The 17398-nt window shown below is 42.2% G+C and overlaps 1 protein-coding gene across 1 annotated transcript in view; it reads right to left on the bottom strand.

Annotated features, from left to right (window-relative positions):
• The window catches only part of zmat4a (zinc finger, matrin-type 4a), a 90540-nt gene extending 75931 nt beyond the window's left edge, over positions 1-14609 (bottom strand). The window contains exon 1 of the mRNA XM_080766710.1: positions 14515-14609. Within this exon, the coding sequence (XP_080622836.1) occupies positions 14515-14601 (87 nt within the window). The 5' untranslated portion in view covers positions 14602-14609. The remainder of the gene's footprint in view (positions 1-14514) is intronic.
• Between the last annotated feature and the right edge of the window lie 2789 nt (positions 14610-17398).

Here is a 17398-nt window from a genome sequence, read left to right as displayed (position 1 = left end):
ATTGCAGCTGTACGAAAAGCTTGAATTATCCTCTTTCTATCTGCAAAGTTTTTGTTTCATAAAAATCAAGTGTAATTCTCCTCCATGAGAAAGTATGCAAAATGACAGGTTGACTGGAAATAAATAATTCACAAAACTGACAAGAACTTACTCCTATAGTCAAAGGTTTCCCTTTTACTTAAGTCCCTGATACAAAAGTGCAAACATTTTATAAAACTTGCTATTGCGTCCATTGCGAAACACACATCAAAGCCAGGTCGATATCCACATTCAGCATTAACATTACGTCCAGTTTGAGACAGTGTTCAAGGAAAGAAGTACAAACTGTGCTATACATAGTGGTATATAATACAGGTTCTCTGCTACTTGTATCCATATCATAGTGTTTCTCCTTGTGAATAAATTATGAGTTTGAGGGTTTGGACCAAGTTCACTTTTGCCTGCAGTTACATATGGCAATAGTGATAAGAGCATTAAAGAATATAAGGGAATGTCATCAAGATTGTGGGAAGGTGAGAATCTTAAAATCTCAGAATGGTATAGTGTCATGCCTATTTCTACTTTGAATAACACAGACCTTTATCAGATATGTTGCCTGTATAAAGCTTTTCCTACTCTTTACAATCATAAATAAAAACGCCTGGCAATTTCCTCGCCACAACAATCTCTTGTTTGCTTTCATCACTATCTATCTATGGACAATTCCACTTGGATAATCTAATTCCATGTTGCAGACTGCCTTTTCACCAGTGGCAATTTATGTCACTGTTCTGTTCCTGAAAATAATTTGACCTTGGCAGAGGGATACGGGCACCCTCTGTGGTGCCTTGAAGCTGTTGAGTCAGCGGACAGACAGACAGAAGGACAGATGCTGGTGCCCGGTGGCCCAAAGGGCACAACCAGACCAACAAGATGAGGATTATGAAGAGGAGAGAAGAAGAGGAGAGGAGGGGAGGGGAGGGGAGGGGAGGGGAGGGGAGGGGAGAGGAGAGGAGAGGAGAGGAGAGGAGAGGAGAGGAGAGGAGAGGAGAGGAGAGGAGAGGAGAGGAGAGGAGAGGAGAGGAGAGGAGAGGAGAACTCAGTGCAACTCGTCCGTTCCGTCTTGTAATCAATTGAGAGCAGCACAATTTCCTGGACCCAAGACAATGTTCGGATTCCAGCAGGACAAACAACATAAATGAGCGGCTTTGAGAGCTCTATCAGCTTGCCTCCAGCCTTGAGCCAGAACAGAGCTACTGCCTATGATGAATCATTAATCACTCTTAATTCTGTGTAGTAGCAGGAACAAGTGGAACAAAGGCTGTACTACCGTTTGTCCTGTCTTAATTCAGTTCTTGTGGTACATGGTCATTGTACGGACACAGGGAAATGGAATATTTGTTATGCATATATTGCCATGTTGCTGTAATTTTGACATTCGATCTTGCATTTCTCTCTAAAGTACGTGTCGTTTTTCCATTCCTATGCACATGATGTGCAGGCACACAGGAAAGATGTTGTGCTGTTAAAGCCCACTAACATCAACATATACTAACATGTCGCAACCCTTTCTCGCCTAAACATAACCCCTAACCCTTAGAGTGCAAATTATAGACATAAATGTAAAAAAAAAAAAAGGTCGTGATGACATCTCTGAACCACTCCTCGACAGCAGTATTTTTTTTTACTGCACTGACATTGGCACTGTCCTTGTCTATCAGCATTAACATCACTTAATAGCAGAGCCACAAGGCCTGGCCCTGCAACAGGCAAGGGAAAGGCTAGTGTGAACCTCAGCTCACATCAGAGCACCCACTGTACTCACGCAAGTTTTATTCCCTCTCCTCGGCAACCAATTCATTAAGCTAAATGTATTTTACTGTCAGATATGGCACTATAATTGCAGGAGGTTGAAATGTGAATGTCCTCTAAATGAGAAGCTGTGTAAAACATTTTCACCCGCTGTAATTAAATAAGGGGAGGGAACACACTCTTAATCCAACTGGAGGTTCTCTACACAATGCAATAAGCAATACATGATCACAGCATTTATTGTCAGCTTGGGTATTATACCTTTTTCTGCACCACAATCTCGATGTAATGTAACTTTGTGGTGTCGAAAATGTGACCCTGAAATATTTGAATGAAAACTACATTCTGTAATCTGATTTGATTCAGTTTCTCATACGCAGTCATTACCTACTGTTCATTGCCCTGCCTCCCAATACGTATGACTATGACTGGAAACTAATCAACACAGACAGGCTGCATGTTGGTGGCACCACCTTCGATGGGAAGAGCGAGTAGGAAGAGTGGTCAGGTGAGCGATGGAGGAGGAAAAGGTCTGAGCAGCAAATGACGGGCAGATGTTCAGGGCTGTAATTCATTAGGGGAGGCGCTGAGCTGTGAAGCTGGACCTGAGTGGACGTGTGTTGGAGTCTCACCCGCATGTCCTCCAGGTGTCTCTTTGGTTCAGTACAAGATCTGCCAGCACTGCATTCTGATTTGTCCACTGAAAGCTGCAGGAGGGTTGAACACTACAGGCAGCGCTCAATAACTTTCAGGGTTCATTTCGAGGTAAAGAGAAATGTTTAGCGGTGTGGAAACATACAGTGTATACTGCAGTGCAGATGTCAATAAATGTTTGGCATTCAGGGAGACAGTTTATATGTCATAAAGGCAGGATTAGTGTGTTAACCAGCTAACTATGGATTTAATCCTGGCTTTCGGCATCAAAACAGTAGCCCTCTTTAATGGGGATACATGGCCATGATGTTAAATTCTCCTGCACTCCTAGCCTGTTCAGTAACAGGTTCTGTTCAGATCAATACTATAGATAGCCTTGAGCAATCAGATCTTTGAAAAAGTATACACACAAATGTGATGAGGTCAGCACAAGTGGCTATGGCCGTTATTAGCCCAAGGAGTGTTTTTATGCAAAAATAATGCTTAGAATGGACTCAGCATCATGAAAACATGTCACATGCTACTTAAAGCAAAAGGAAATTTAGAAAATATTTGCCGTATATTGGATGTCTATGGATATGGCCATACTGTACAGGCCATTTTCAACACTTTCCCCTCAGACAATTCCAGGCAACATTTTTTCTGTTATTTAGGATATATTGAAGATACAAAATCAGTTGAGTTTGGGTTTTTTGCAATTAGTTTGAGGTCAAATTATTACTGGACTAATACTCTGTCATTGTGATGTGAATGTACCCCGTTGAAGTTATAATTTGCACGAGTTAAATTGATCAATGTTGCACTGTTCATCTAGGCGGCATTGATGACCAGTGAGCACCTGCACTGTTTCATATTTCATGAGGACTTGGTTTCAATAAATGAGCCTAGTACATTTTACTGCAAACCAAGCCCCCAGTAAGACTATCCAACGTTGAAGCTGCCACTATCTACTGGCGAAATGTGGAACTGCAGGACTTTCATGGAGGTGGACGGACGTTCACCTCCATGCAGCTCCGGTACCTGTACCACCCCAAATTACAATACCTGTATGTCTCTTTTATTATTTTAGTTTAATGGTCATAGCTATACTTCTATTTCCAGTACGATTACAAAATAGAACATGGGATGAAGTCCAGTAATAATGTAATTTGACCTCAATCTAATTGCAAAAAACCCAAACTCAGCTGATTTTGCATCTTCAATATATCCTGAATGACAGAAAAACAGTTGCCTGGAATTGTCTGAAGGGAAAGTGTTGAAAATGGCCTGAACAGTATGGCCACCATTGACATCCTATTATAAGGAAATATTTTCTACATTTCCTTATGCTTTAAGTAGCATGTGAGCAGACAATTCCAGGCAACTTTTTTTTCTGTTATTCAGGATATATTGAAGATGCAAAATCAGCTGAGTTCGTTTTTTTTGCAATTAGTTTGAAGTTGATCCTGTATTTTCCATAGATTTCCTGTACTAATGAATGATCACAAGTACAAACAAAAAACACTCTTATTTTGAAATGTGCGCCCGCTTTGAGAGGAAATAGGTGGCTACTACTACTATACTTGGCACTTGGTCAAGCCTGTATTATGACGGTCTCTCGACTTTTGCATCCGTTATTGTTGTTCGTTGCATATGGAATATGGATTTATATACTTTTATGAAGCAATAGTGTAAGTGCTACTTGGAGTTTAGCCTTAGGGACAGCATGCATTTTGTTTTAAAAGAGAAGGAGGAGGAAGTGGAGGGACAACAACAACAACAGCGTGCAGGTATTTAGGATTGCGTACTGTTCTGATGATGGGCCACTTGTTATGATATGATATGATATGATATAGTACTTTATTGTCAGTTCAGACTGAAATTTCAGTACCTTTCAGGATTACACCTTTTTGCCTGCACAGGGGGTCATTCCAACCTTTCAGTCCCATTTGACATAACACAAAGAACAAGACAATTTTACATAAAAACATGAAGACAAGAGCAATGTCCACAGCCTAGATTACCCTGTGGCTACTACAACTCCTGATTAAGCCTCAAAGTCGACTGGTGGACAAAGGACCTCTTTAGTCTAATCTTAGCCCCACAAGTCAGAACCCAATGGTACTGAAGTTTCTGAAATTTTTGAGACCCAGTAGCCATGGGGTCCTATTCCACCTCTACCCTGCCACCTGGTACGCGGACATAAATAAACATAAATACAGTGGATATGTTGTTTCTGCGCCGTTTGAGGGCTTCTGTTCGTGTGAGTTATTCTGAATGTGTGAAGTACCTATAAATACCGCTGCGAATTATCCTGTGCCGCGGAAGCCGTTTGTTTGACCGATTTGGTCGCTTTGATTCTTCTCTTCCTACCTTGTTTATTGACACCTCATTGTACCGCATATCTGGCTAGCTAGTGGCTATAGCTATGACAGAGCAGATCAGAGGCAGGAACGTAGCCAAGCACAAGCCAACCGCACAGCGGGAGGCGGTACAATAAACGGTAAATAAAGGAAGGAAGAGAGGAATCAAAGCTTCCAAATCGGTCAAACATAGATAAAAATACTTAACGGCTTCCGCAGCACAGGATAATTCGCAGCGGTGTGCGTTGGAAACTAGAGTTCACACATTCAGAAGCCCTCAAACGAACTGAAGCCCTCAAACATCGCAGAAACCACGTTGCCGAAGGTATTTATGTCCGCGTTCCATCATTTCCATACGAAAACACATCACCGCACAGGGACTCTACGGGTCAGCCCGGTTCGGTTCGGATTGGGCTGACCCAGGGGGTTCCGAGAGGGGCTAGTCTGACCTTATTGTATGCTGGTACACCATATCTCCTTCCTGAAGGTAGCAACCTATGTTCTCCATACAACACATGCTTTAATATTATTAGAGGTGATATTCCTTGCTGTATATATACAGTATTGCTGTGTATTTTATACAGTATCTAATGTTATACTGTAGCGTTGGGCCGCTGTGCCAACTGAACTGTAAATGTGATATTCCTTGCTGTATATATACAGTATTGCTGTGTATTTTATGCAGTATCTAATGTTACTGTAGCGTTGTGCCGCTGTGCCAACTGAACTGTAAATGTGATATTCCTTGCTGTATATACAGTATACAGTATTGCTGTGTATTTTATACAGTATCTAATGTTATACTGTAGCATTGGGCCGCTGTGCCAACTGAACTGTAAATGCCTACTGTAGTGTGTTCTTGCGGTTGAAACTGCTGCTGCAAATGTTGTTATAGGCTATGGTTAAGGTCTTATTTGGGGAAATCAATTAGACTGTGTGTAAGTGCTGCGTGCTAAATAACAATTGTATTAGTAACAATGATCGCGTGCTAGTCACTGTCTGCAGCTCCTCCGTTTTGTGTGGAAAAAAACGAATAGTTTTGCTTACTAGGTGGGCCAAAACAATGCGTTTGTTACCTACTGCCTGGCTGTCACTCTGGGGCAGAATAACCACCAAATAACCGCCAAATACCCTCAAACCCAACAAAAACACACACACACACACACACACACACACACACACACACACACACACACCGGCACCTCTTGAGTTAGACATTAAGCAGTGGATAGAAGACACATAGGGGTATGGAGCCCAAAAAACTAAACAAAAATTGGAAAAGTTGAAATTCATGGTGTAGGACCTTAAAGTCTGCAGAGCAAGTCCGCTTTCTGCCCATGTTTCATCAAAGAGTTCAAAGTGCAGGCTTTGCTGTAGTGCAGCATCAATGGGGGGCGTCATAAATATGATACCTGCCACCCCCATAGTTGCCAGCCCACAGCAGGATTACACCTTTTTGCCTGCACAGGGGATCATTCCAATAACCTTTCAGTCCCAGGCTCCCAGGCAACTTGCCAAACCCAGGGAGGACAGTTATGTTTTATTCTGTTTCTTCATGGCAATGGCAGTAAACCTTTACCAATACTCAGGATGTGATGTCTGTCTCTTAATTGTACTATTTAGCAGGGAGAGAATCCATGATCCAAAATCCTGACTGGTTGTCAGTGGACAGGGGTTGGGTGAGAGTGTGTCTGTCAATTAAACAATATCACATATAGCTACAGATGAGTATGCCTGACTATGCTACAACAGCAGCCACGATATGGTTCAATGGCCATATGTAACTTTTTTGAGGGGCGCTAGTCATAGGCGGACTTTGAACTTGACGCCAGGGGGTGCGACTGCTTGGCGAGCGACTCCCGCTCGCACGCCTTGCGTGCACGCGCGATTTATTTAACCTTTATTTTATTATTTTAGCGTTTTTACAATGCCCTAACCCCTAAAAATGAGTTATTTAGGTATAGTACAGCAGCTCACACACATACACACATGCACTACAGCCGTACAGCGAGTCATCATATCATGATAAGAGAGATGATTACAAACTACAGTCAGAAGCAATAAGTTAAGTTTTTGCCAGGGGGTGCAGTGCCCCCCTTGTGACTTAAAAAATCACACTTGTGTGAAGTGAGGGGCGCTCTTATCATCTTACAACATCGAGGAGGGAATTCGGTAATCTAACTCTAATACATTAAAGTCTAACTCATGTTGCTATATGATTAGGTGATGTAATGATGATATAAAACAAACGGTGTAAAAAAAAACATAAAATTCTCTTTATTGTTAATGGGATTTGTGTTAGGGACATTCATTGTCAATGGCGTTTTTTAAAACAAACATGAAACCTATAGGAGGGGCTAGTGTCTCAAAAAGCAAACAAGGGCGCCCCTCACTGCACACAAGTGTGATTTTTTAAATTACTGTAATTATGGATATCTCCTGACCTGTTGCCAAACAGTGGGTGATAAGTAATATGAGCTCATGGAGTTCATGGATTTTGTCTGACTGAGAAAAGTTCTGAGTTACTAGAGAGAGAGAGAGAGAGAGAGAGAGAGAGAGAGAGAGACACACACACACACAGAGACACACACAGAGAGACACAGAGAGAGACAGAGAGAAAATAGCGACCGGGATGAAGAGAGTAAAATTATTTGATCCATGAAATGGAGACAATGAGCCCTGTGAACTAGACCTCTAATAGACTTGAGCCATTGTGGCTGGCTGTCAGCCTTCATTGCTGCAGATTCAGAATAGACGCTGTCACAATATTACTTTAGTGACTGAGTATAGTTACACATATTGTGTGTGTGTGTGTGTGTGTGTGTGTGTGTGTGTGTGTGTGTGTGTGTGTTCATCTAACTCTGTGTGTACACAACAAATTCCATTTTATACTTAATTAATGTTGTTTAATGCAATCAGATAAGACTTTTCTATTTGGATGAATAGGCTGTCAAGGTCATAAAGTAGTTTTTTGCTACTCAGTAGACATTTGCGCATAAATTCCGGGTATGATGATGATGTCACGCCCATACCCTCTATAGACAATCTACAAGCTCAACAGGCAGACTGTTCTGCTATTTTTGCAATTTTAAACGTTTCTGTCCTTCGACCTTCCTCAGGCCCAAGGAAGGTCAAAAGACCGAAACGTTGCATTTATTTGGACATTAAATAAAATGCTCTTGAACCAGAGCTGGCAGTGTGCAGGACTCCCTCTTTCTCATATGTGTCTGCAGTCTGCTGCTTTGTCCGCTCACCTGCTGTTATTAGTAAGTTGAGTGTGCGGAAGTCTTCTCTTCAAAAATATAATTTGCCAAAATCAATTATTTTTATTCATTTATTAAGTTGTATAATCTATAAAATCAATGTGTTTGATTAACTATTGCACCTAGATTGAATCTGCACAGACACCATGTTTTTGGATGAGGCCCTGGGAGCAGCATCACTTATTTGCAGTTAATGTGTTGTGTTGTGCATGTTAGCACAATTTTGCAGAACAAATCCCATCAACATTTCGCTGGTTGTACTAAGTTAGTGACAAATAAAACCTTGATTCTGCTTCATACGTCAAATGCATTGAATGCACCTTGCTCCAGAGGCACCAAAGAAGGGCTGACCCGGCACTGTGGCTGACTGGCTGTGACCTAGAGACTTTCCATGGATACTCTAAACCCCCTGGTGCTCCAGTGGAGCTGATGAGTGGCCGATAGTGGTACTGTAGTTGTAATGGGCTATTAGAGCATTGCTGAAAGAAGCACACACGTACAAATACAGTTAAAAATACAATTACAGTTCACCTTTTGGTTCTTTTTTTCCCCCTTTACCTAAACGAAGGCTTAAAATAAGTGCCCTCATCAGCAGCGGCTTGACCAGCAGGTGCTATGGGGTCATTGAGTTCTTTCAGCCTTACTCCCAGGAGGCCATATTAGTCAAGCCTGAATACTGAGGTTGCACACTTACATAACCAGGGGCCACATTTCTCATCCCTGAGCTCCATGTACTCAATTGATATCCATTCACTCTATCACTCTCTACCGTTCTGTGTCTTTTTCTTTGGGGAGGCAAGGTCAAGCCAAATTGCAATCCCATGCCTTCAGGTCAAACTAATCTGCAGTTATCCTTTCTGGTAAGTGGGTCTATTTCTGTATAGTGGATCCGAACCATTGCCCACAGATAGGCCGTGTGAAAATATTAGCATGGACAGGACATGGCAGAGTGTCTAGTGCCTAGAAGCAGCTCAGTGATGAGCCAAGAGAGACATTTATAAGTGAGCTTGAGAGTGTAGGATGATAAAATAAAAATTGTGAATTTGTGACACCGGTCATCTTAATGATGTTAAATCTCTACAGTCCAGGCACAATGTCAATCTGAAAGATTCAAACTGCAATTGTCCTTGATTCAATATAGACTGAATATTACACTTCATGAAGTAAGTACCTGTTGAAAATGACAGGACAGCCTACATCAGCACACACAACAATCCATCAAGTACAGCTTACTACTGTGTTTGCTGTAGTAGGTCATTACACCAAGGCTAAATTATTTGTTGCTCAAGGAGGCTCAGCTGGATTTATTCACAAAGCACCCCCAATTGGAAGCTTAGGCAAGCATCAAGCCAACCAGATCCATATATTGAGTCCAGCTAAGGTTTTAATAGGGCATCATTACTGAAATGGAGTCATATGGCATCATGGTTTGTAATGAACACATTCTCAGCTGTAAAATAAAGTGAATCAATGTTTAACATGAGATCTAGTCTACTACGTATCTATATCTTGGTTCTCAACTGGTTTCACACTGGGAGCTGAACACAACCCGTAATATTAATTTAAACCCCATCATCATTGACTGGGGTCCCCTAGGTGTCTATCCTTGACCCCCTATGTTTTTTTATGCATGCCCCTGCTCAGTTATTGCATATGACTGATCTGCTGCTCTTGGCTTAGATTTATCACAAAGCTTTGAGTCAATATTGTGAGCTTTAGGTAGGGTGGCCTGCTCTGGCAACACACAGGGGCAGCAGTGCTTAGGTGTACGTATATGGCCAGTAGAACGGCCGGATAGGAACCACAAGGTTCCCAGTTAGATCCCAGACTCCCACAGAGTTAGTGTCGAAGTGTCCGAAGTGGCAAGACACTGAACGCCTAATTGCTCCTGATGTGCAGGTTGGTGCCTTGTATGGTTTCCACAGCCATTGGTGACAGTGTATAGAATGTGTATGTGAATGGGTGAGTGTACTTCACAATCTATGTAATTTACCACAGGTGCACAGTCATACACTACTATACTTTTATAATATACAAGGAAGTTCTTGGGCCGCGCTCCCGTCCAATGTATGTTTATATTTCACAGAAGAGTGAAATCGATTTTTGAAAGACCTAGGGACTGAATCATCTGGGTGCATAACTTGTACTAACTTGGACAAAGTCTGGCAGAGACTTCTATAACCAATTCTGACATTTGGGTATAGGGTATCTCTGACTGTCTTTGAGACTTCCACCAATAGTGTTTGGAACTCTGTGTTCCGTGCCCATATATTTTTACAAATTCAAAATATAAAGTACTCGGGAGAATGGGGTAAGATAAGCTTACCCCACTTTAGTTTTCCTGGACGCAAGACAAAAAGAGATAGCAGTAAAATATAATATATATCTACCCTTATTTTAGGATGTATTCTATTCATTGAAATTATGAGTAAGCAATAAGCATCTATGATGATAAAGGGCCATAAGAATGTGACTTCTAGTGACTAGTCCCGTGTCTCAACTTGCCCCAGGTTAGGGGCAAAATTATTGCTAAATTATTAGCAGTCAAGAGGTGCACACACATCCAAACATTTTGACGGATACTGGATTAATATGGATAAACTGTAAAAGAGATAGTCCACACGCCGTCTTTATGCTCCTAAAATAATTTATTAATAGAGCGGATTGGAGAAACTAAACGCCTGAAAGGCATTTACCACCACAATTATTTTGGGAGCATGAAGACGGTGTTTTTCTAAATTATTCAATATTCACACTAGTGACTAGTCCATACCCGTCTGGGGTTATGAGCACCCAGAGTATGTGCAGAGTTTGGGTTGTGTACATGCATTGCATTTGTGTTGTTGAACATAGTAGTATGCAACTATTAACACCTTTCAGGTGAATGGTTTCTTAGGCAGGGCGACCCCCAGTGAATGCTGCATTACCTGGGGATGTGCACAGTCAAAGTATTAACAGACATTGGGTTATGTGCTGTACAGTGTACACTGTACAGCAATAGTCCCACACGTTTTTAGACCCAAGGAGACCTTCCAATATATTCAATACGGGGAAGCAGTTGTCACCAATCTATGGTTTCTTTTTAAATGCAATTTAGTTTTTTTGGTGTGACAATGTTCCTGCCAGCCCCCTGGCCTGCACAGTGTTTGTGCCACATTTGGTACGGATTGGAGAAACTAAACGCCTGACTATTAGGTGTGACTACTAGGTGTGACTATTTTCATGTAATGTTGTGTCAAGTTTTGTGCATATTAGACCATTGGTGCACCTGTTGGCCAATGGGGCCGGTGTGACTCTTCTCAAGTTTGGTGCAGTTTAGAGCAACAAGTGGCCCCTGGTGTGACTATTCTCATGGCAGCTGCACTGGTTGTTATTATTGTTATTATGCATTATGCGTATTTATGAGTTCTTGTAACTAACTATACAGTGTTATAAACCAATTATAATGCACAAATGCTTATACTGCATTATACAGAAATTATTAATGTTTATGGGAGATGACATATGAAGCACATTAAAACGCTTAAAATGTAATAGCTTACACCAAAAGACACAGTGAAAAGTTTGGGGTGCACCAAATGATGTGCTTGTGCACCTCACATTTAACACTGCATGCATGCACGGGCACAAGACACACAGAGATATACATACAGAGACACATCTATTATGTGCGTGCATGCGCACAGGAGAGAGATGCCGTTCCTCGCATCACCTAACTTCCATTTAATAGTTTTTGGTATGGTTGCAGTTTATTAAAGGGCTTTTGCATGAGGCCGTCACAGGAGCCAGCAGATAGCAGATAAATATGAATTATTTAGAGTATAGCAAAAGTCATATGCAGTATCCAGTATGCCTACAACAATCATTCTTCTACATGTATTACATTTCACTTGTTAGCACTGGAGGCATTGTGGAGCATCAGTTTACCGTATGTGTACAGTCAGTGGCAGGGAGTGTACCATACTGTATGTGTACTGTACGGTGTGTTTGTCAGTTTAACACAGTGGTTCTCGAACTTTTTCATGTCAAGGACCCCCACATTAACATGTATTTGGCCACGGATCCCTGAGTTTGATTTAGTGCCAAAGTGTTGTTAAAATGTTTCAAAATAATCCACATTTTTCAAGATTTCTTAAAAATAGCAGATAGTGATACACAAGCTCACAACGTGTTGGATCGTGAAGCCTTGTGAGCTTGTAGGTCGGCTATTTTCAAATAGCCGGCGTATGTGGTGTATATGTGGGGGGCCGATGTATGTGGGGTTAAAGTTGTTAACCTGATTTTGATGCTAAAAATTATCTGGCTGGGGATCCCTCTGGAACTTTGAGAACCACTGTTTTGTGGTTGTCATTTTGGAATTACACTACTGTATCAGGATATCAATGTTAGGGCCACTATTTGTAACTCTTTTACATGAGGTACATGAGGTACATGAGGTACAGGAGATCCAAGTTCAGTGTTACTGCTTTTTAAAATCAATAGTTTATGTGCTGCTGCTGCTGCTATAGCCAAGGCCAGGAATAACTGCAGAACATGCATTCATTTCCTTCGATTAAACAGATATTTATTCTGCTCCTGTGATATAGATATCCTTATAGTTGTAATGCCCTTCTAAGCAGAAGTAATGGTTACAGATGGTTTTATCACTTATTTAATTTAATTTAATCTATTTAAATAAGTCTTAATCCCTGATCACCTTTAGAGAAATATAAAACAATTACCAAAAAGATATGCAAAGAAAGACATTTTTCTGTCTACAAAAGGAAACCTTTATTGTTGGAAGCACATCCCGTACAGCTTCAAAGCTTTTTATTTATAACTCTCAGAATGCCGACGGTAGGGAGGAGAATTTAAGCCTTTTTACCACTTCAAGCATTTTCCAAAATAGAAATGGCTATTAATCAGGATTATTAAAGTGGAGGACTGGAGGTCAATAAAAAGAGAGCTTCGTAACTTAACACAAGGAGAACTTTCTTTAGTTCATCATGTATTGCAATATCTCTGCGGACAGTAACTCCAAAAATACCCCTTGTAAAAAACAGTAGGATACTGAAAGTGCATGCCTAAGCACTTTATCCCGGTACCTAACGCGCCTGTGGCATCAAGCGACATGCAGAGACGGAACTGTCTCGAATGATGAAATTCAACAAGACCATGACAATGCCAAGAAGGGGCCATCTGGTGGATTGAACGCGGAGGAGAAGATAATGATATCGTTCAAATTTCCTCAGACAACCGGATAGTTGACCGTGTAACCTACTGTATAGGAAGCAGGTGGACAGCGTTTTTCACAATAATAGGCCTACCTTATTTTGCAGATTAAAAACTCATTCAAGTTTGGATCTCAAATATTATTTTGAATAGGCCTACAGTTACTGGAAAAAAATACATTAATTAATTGTGTTCTGAACACAGTGACCAAATTTTAGGCCAAATGTATATAGGCTACTTATACTTCTACTCTACTAAATCTGATTACCAAACCCAACACCTGGAGGAATATCAACAACATGCAATGAGTAGCCTAATTCATAATTAATAATCAGCCTACGAGTACGAATGAATGACTTCATGGCGCACTCACTCAAAAAAATAAGTAAATAATAAAGTAAAACAAATGGTATAGGCAATCAAATGTGTGTGCCCGTCTGAGAGAGAGAGAGAGAGAGAGAGAGAGAGAGAGAGAGAGAGAGAGAGAGAGAGAGAGAGAGAGAGTTAATTGGTGACAGTGACAGCAGGTGCTCTGTCCGGTCCATAGCTCTAATGCTTCTATGATTCTGCCCTGCGCATTAGAGCTATGGACCAGAGCTACTCCTGTCCCAATCAAAATAACACCAAATCCAATGTAATGTCACTTTGTTTGTTTGTTTTTTAAGATTGTCCTGAAAGCTATTTTCTGTCATGTCACTTAATGGACCAAGCTGTTCTGCAGTAGGCTATATAGCCTGTTTCCAAACAGTGGTGAAATGTTAGTGCCAACCAAGCAGTGAGCAGTGATGCTGAGTCTGACATAATTATTTTGCCAAAGAGTCATCTCAACTTCTTCAAAGTAAACGGCATATAAATGCCAGACATGGTGAGACAGCCAACGCATTTTAACTTGAGGCAGGACAACTTTGAGAATGATCTTTAAAGAGTGCAACTTGTTTATCAGCGCCATTTGACCTCCGCGAGGTTGCTCCGCTACTTTTTAAAACAGTAGCCTACAGTCTCTCTCTCTCCACCGATGTGTTTAATGACATGACATGCAACACGAATCTCGCTCCGTTGCTCTCTCGACGCGCATCGAAAACCAACACGTATAATAGGCTACTTCACAGTTCACAGCAGCAGAGAAAATGAAATACTACATTATCGCCACAAATGAGTATTAACTCCTGGGTATAATTATCTGGTTAGGAGCACTTAGCATTCGTAGTTTGGCGCACTGAAAAAAGAACAGCATAGGACGACATTAACTGTACCTGTAACTCCAAACTGTAGCCCTGGTACAAGTGTGTCGGGGACACTGTCAACTGATGTTGCACTTGAAGAGAAACCGTATAATCCATTGACCAGATGTGCGAATAACGCGCGCACTAAGCAGAAGACTTGTCCACAGCTGTTGGCAGGAATACTGTAGTGTAGTACAATCTACTGTTCTCCGCCCCGCCTCCATCCCATTGGTCAGCGGTCACTGGCAGTAGTAGCCGCTGTGTGGAGCAGTAGGCACGGGCACGATTTCCCCCTGAAGGGCGCCACGACTCCCACGAGAGGTGGTGTAGGGAGTAGCGACTGTCTGCATGGTACTGAGGCGAGGTCGTGACTGACAGTGTGTTGGTAATAATTAGCAATACAGCGATTCTCAAACATTTTCATGTACTGTAAACAATGAGTTGGGACCCCGGACTCATTGCATTGTTGTGATTGTGAGCTTGTAGATCAGCTATTTTTGAATGGCTGAATTATAGCCTATAAGTAAAACGGTAGTTCTCAACCTTTTCAGGCTGACCCCTATCCCACCCTCTCCCCACCCACAATCCCAAGGATAGTCAGAAATACAGTCTGGAGGAAAATAAAAATTATATATATATATATATATATATATATATATACACAAAATACATGCATACATAATTACAAAAATAAAATTGAAGCAGATTTTCATAGCAGAGCAGATTTTGTTTCTGTTGTGGTTTGGCGTTGGCCGAGGCATAGGCATAGGCACGGCACGCTATACAGTTTGTGTGTTGTGATAGAATGTCATAAACGGACCCCAGGTCTTGTAAAACTTTTTTTCAGAGCCGGCAATTGAAATTTGAAAACCTTAACATCTCCAACTCGAGACAGAACATTATATTGTCCATATATTGTCAATCACATTTAATGTTTGTGTAGGACAAAGATTGTGTGTTTGCATATACACTAAATGCTTGACATAGGAGAGGCTATCACCCCTCAAAAATAGAATCCTTTTAAGGCTGGGAGCTATACATAAAGGACAAGAGGTACCGTAATCCAGGGAAGCGAAGGGGGGTATCCGGGGTCGGGATCTATATGACCAGTTAGTGTGAAGATGGAGTGCATGATTTAAGGTCATTCTTAAATCTTGCAAGAGAATTTAGGGATTTCAGGACTGAAGGGAGGGCATATTCCAAGTAGAGGCTGCAGTCTGCGTAATAAAACACATTTTTCCCCGTGAGCATCCCTCACTCATGGGCATGCCAGCAGGCCTACTTGATCATCCCTCACTCTGGGCAGGTAGCCCAGCAGGTACTTGGGGAACAGAGGCATCTAGAATCTTGAATCTATAGAAGCTTGTTTTGGGAGGTCTGCAGCTTTGTCTTCAGTGGCTTACAAACATAGTCAATTTGACACTGAATGAGAGCACCGGCCAAGGTCCTCATGCACTGCTGTTGACAGGGAGATATCCTGTGGCTGCCCCTTCAGGGCGTCCATGAAGCACAAAAATCATGCAGTAATCCTGTTTTCTATACTGCCTCCCCCTGGTCAGCTGCAGGGCACCTGATGGGGGGTAAAGGAACTGGTTGCTGGTTGGAATATCCATGCACTACTATAATGGTGGTTGAGGGTTGAAACACTCTAAGAAGGTTGGAGACCACCTGATGACCTCTCTTCCAGGCCAAGGCATCCATTAGAAATGGATTATATTTGCACAGATGAACAGTCTGGTGAGACGTAGGAGGACACTAGGCAGGAGGTAAACCATAGTCCTAGAGACCTCCCAGTGCCTGATGTCCCCCAAGAACACACAAGGCAGAGCACAAAGCTTCCTGCTAGTTCTGGCAGGGGAGAAAGTGTGACAGTGGGCGGGTCCGCGGGGGGGTGCCCTGGGCGCAGCAGTCGCTGGGGTGTGATCAGCACTGGTTTGCTGCACCTGGCCAGCACTTCCCTGTTGGCCAGGTGTGGCTCTCCCTCCTGGTTGCGCCTCGGTGATGGCGGGGTGCCCCTCCGTGGACTTGTCTATAGCTGGAAGCCTGGAGGAGGGGCAGTGACTTGGCCAATCACTGCTGAACCGCCAACTGGAGAGTGCAGTGGTTGAGGGTTGAAACACTCTAAGAAGGTTGGAGAGTGGAGACCACCTGATGACCTCTCTTCCAGGCCAAGGCGTCCATTATAATGGATTATACTCGCATCTTTGATGTATTTACAAACTGAGCTCATTTCGGGGCTCTCCCAGTTTGGCAGAGGGAGAGTTTTACAGAGGAGGATTACAGTTTAGGCAATTGGCACTGGGTGAAAAAATAGGTTATGGATGTCTTAATTTTTTTCTAATTTTGCCTGACAGTGCCACAGTTACACTGGGGCTCTCTGAACTAATTCTTGACACGTCTTGGCAAAGTGCGTCTACGGTTTTGAGCTATCCGTGTTCCCTGAGTCTGACTATCACAGAAGACTTTGGGAGCATTCAGAGCAGCAGCTATACGGTTATATCAGTATATCGCTGTGAAGTGAGCCGGAGGCTGAAAGTGTGAAGTGCAAGTGGCTGCATAAGTGAAGTCATCTACAAGCTCACAACGTGTCCCTTGGTGTCCCTTGGTGTAAAGGGAAAAAGGAGGGGGCCTAGCATGGACCAGTGGGGTACTCCAGCCAGTGAAGCATACAGTAGGCCTATAGGGGTTAACTTGTTAAATCATCATGTAACCTCAATGCCACATAGTTACTGTAATCCTGTGAGATTTGGCAGAAGAGTCAGAGAGATGCAGATGGGGTGATATGCATTGCATGCATCTGTACAGAGTACAGAAACAAGGAGCAATGTGTGTGGCCTAAACCATATCACGCTGAGAGTTTATTCCTATCACCAGTTTTTTGTCACCTTCACGTTTATTTCCATTTATGTAAGGT

The sequence above is a fragment of the Protomyctophum bolini genome, assembly GCF_963924005.1.
Source record: "Protomyctophum bolini genome assembly, chromosome: 6".
NCBI lineage: Eukaryota > Metazoa > Chordata > Actinopteri > Myctophiformes > Myctophidae > Protomyctophum > Protomyctophum bolini.
The sequence above is the reverse complement of the archived record's forward strand: the minus strand, read 5'-3'. Positions and strand labels throughout refer to the sequence as shown.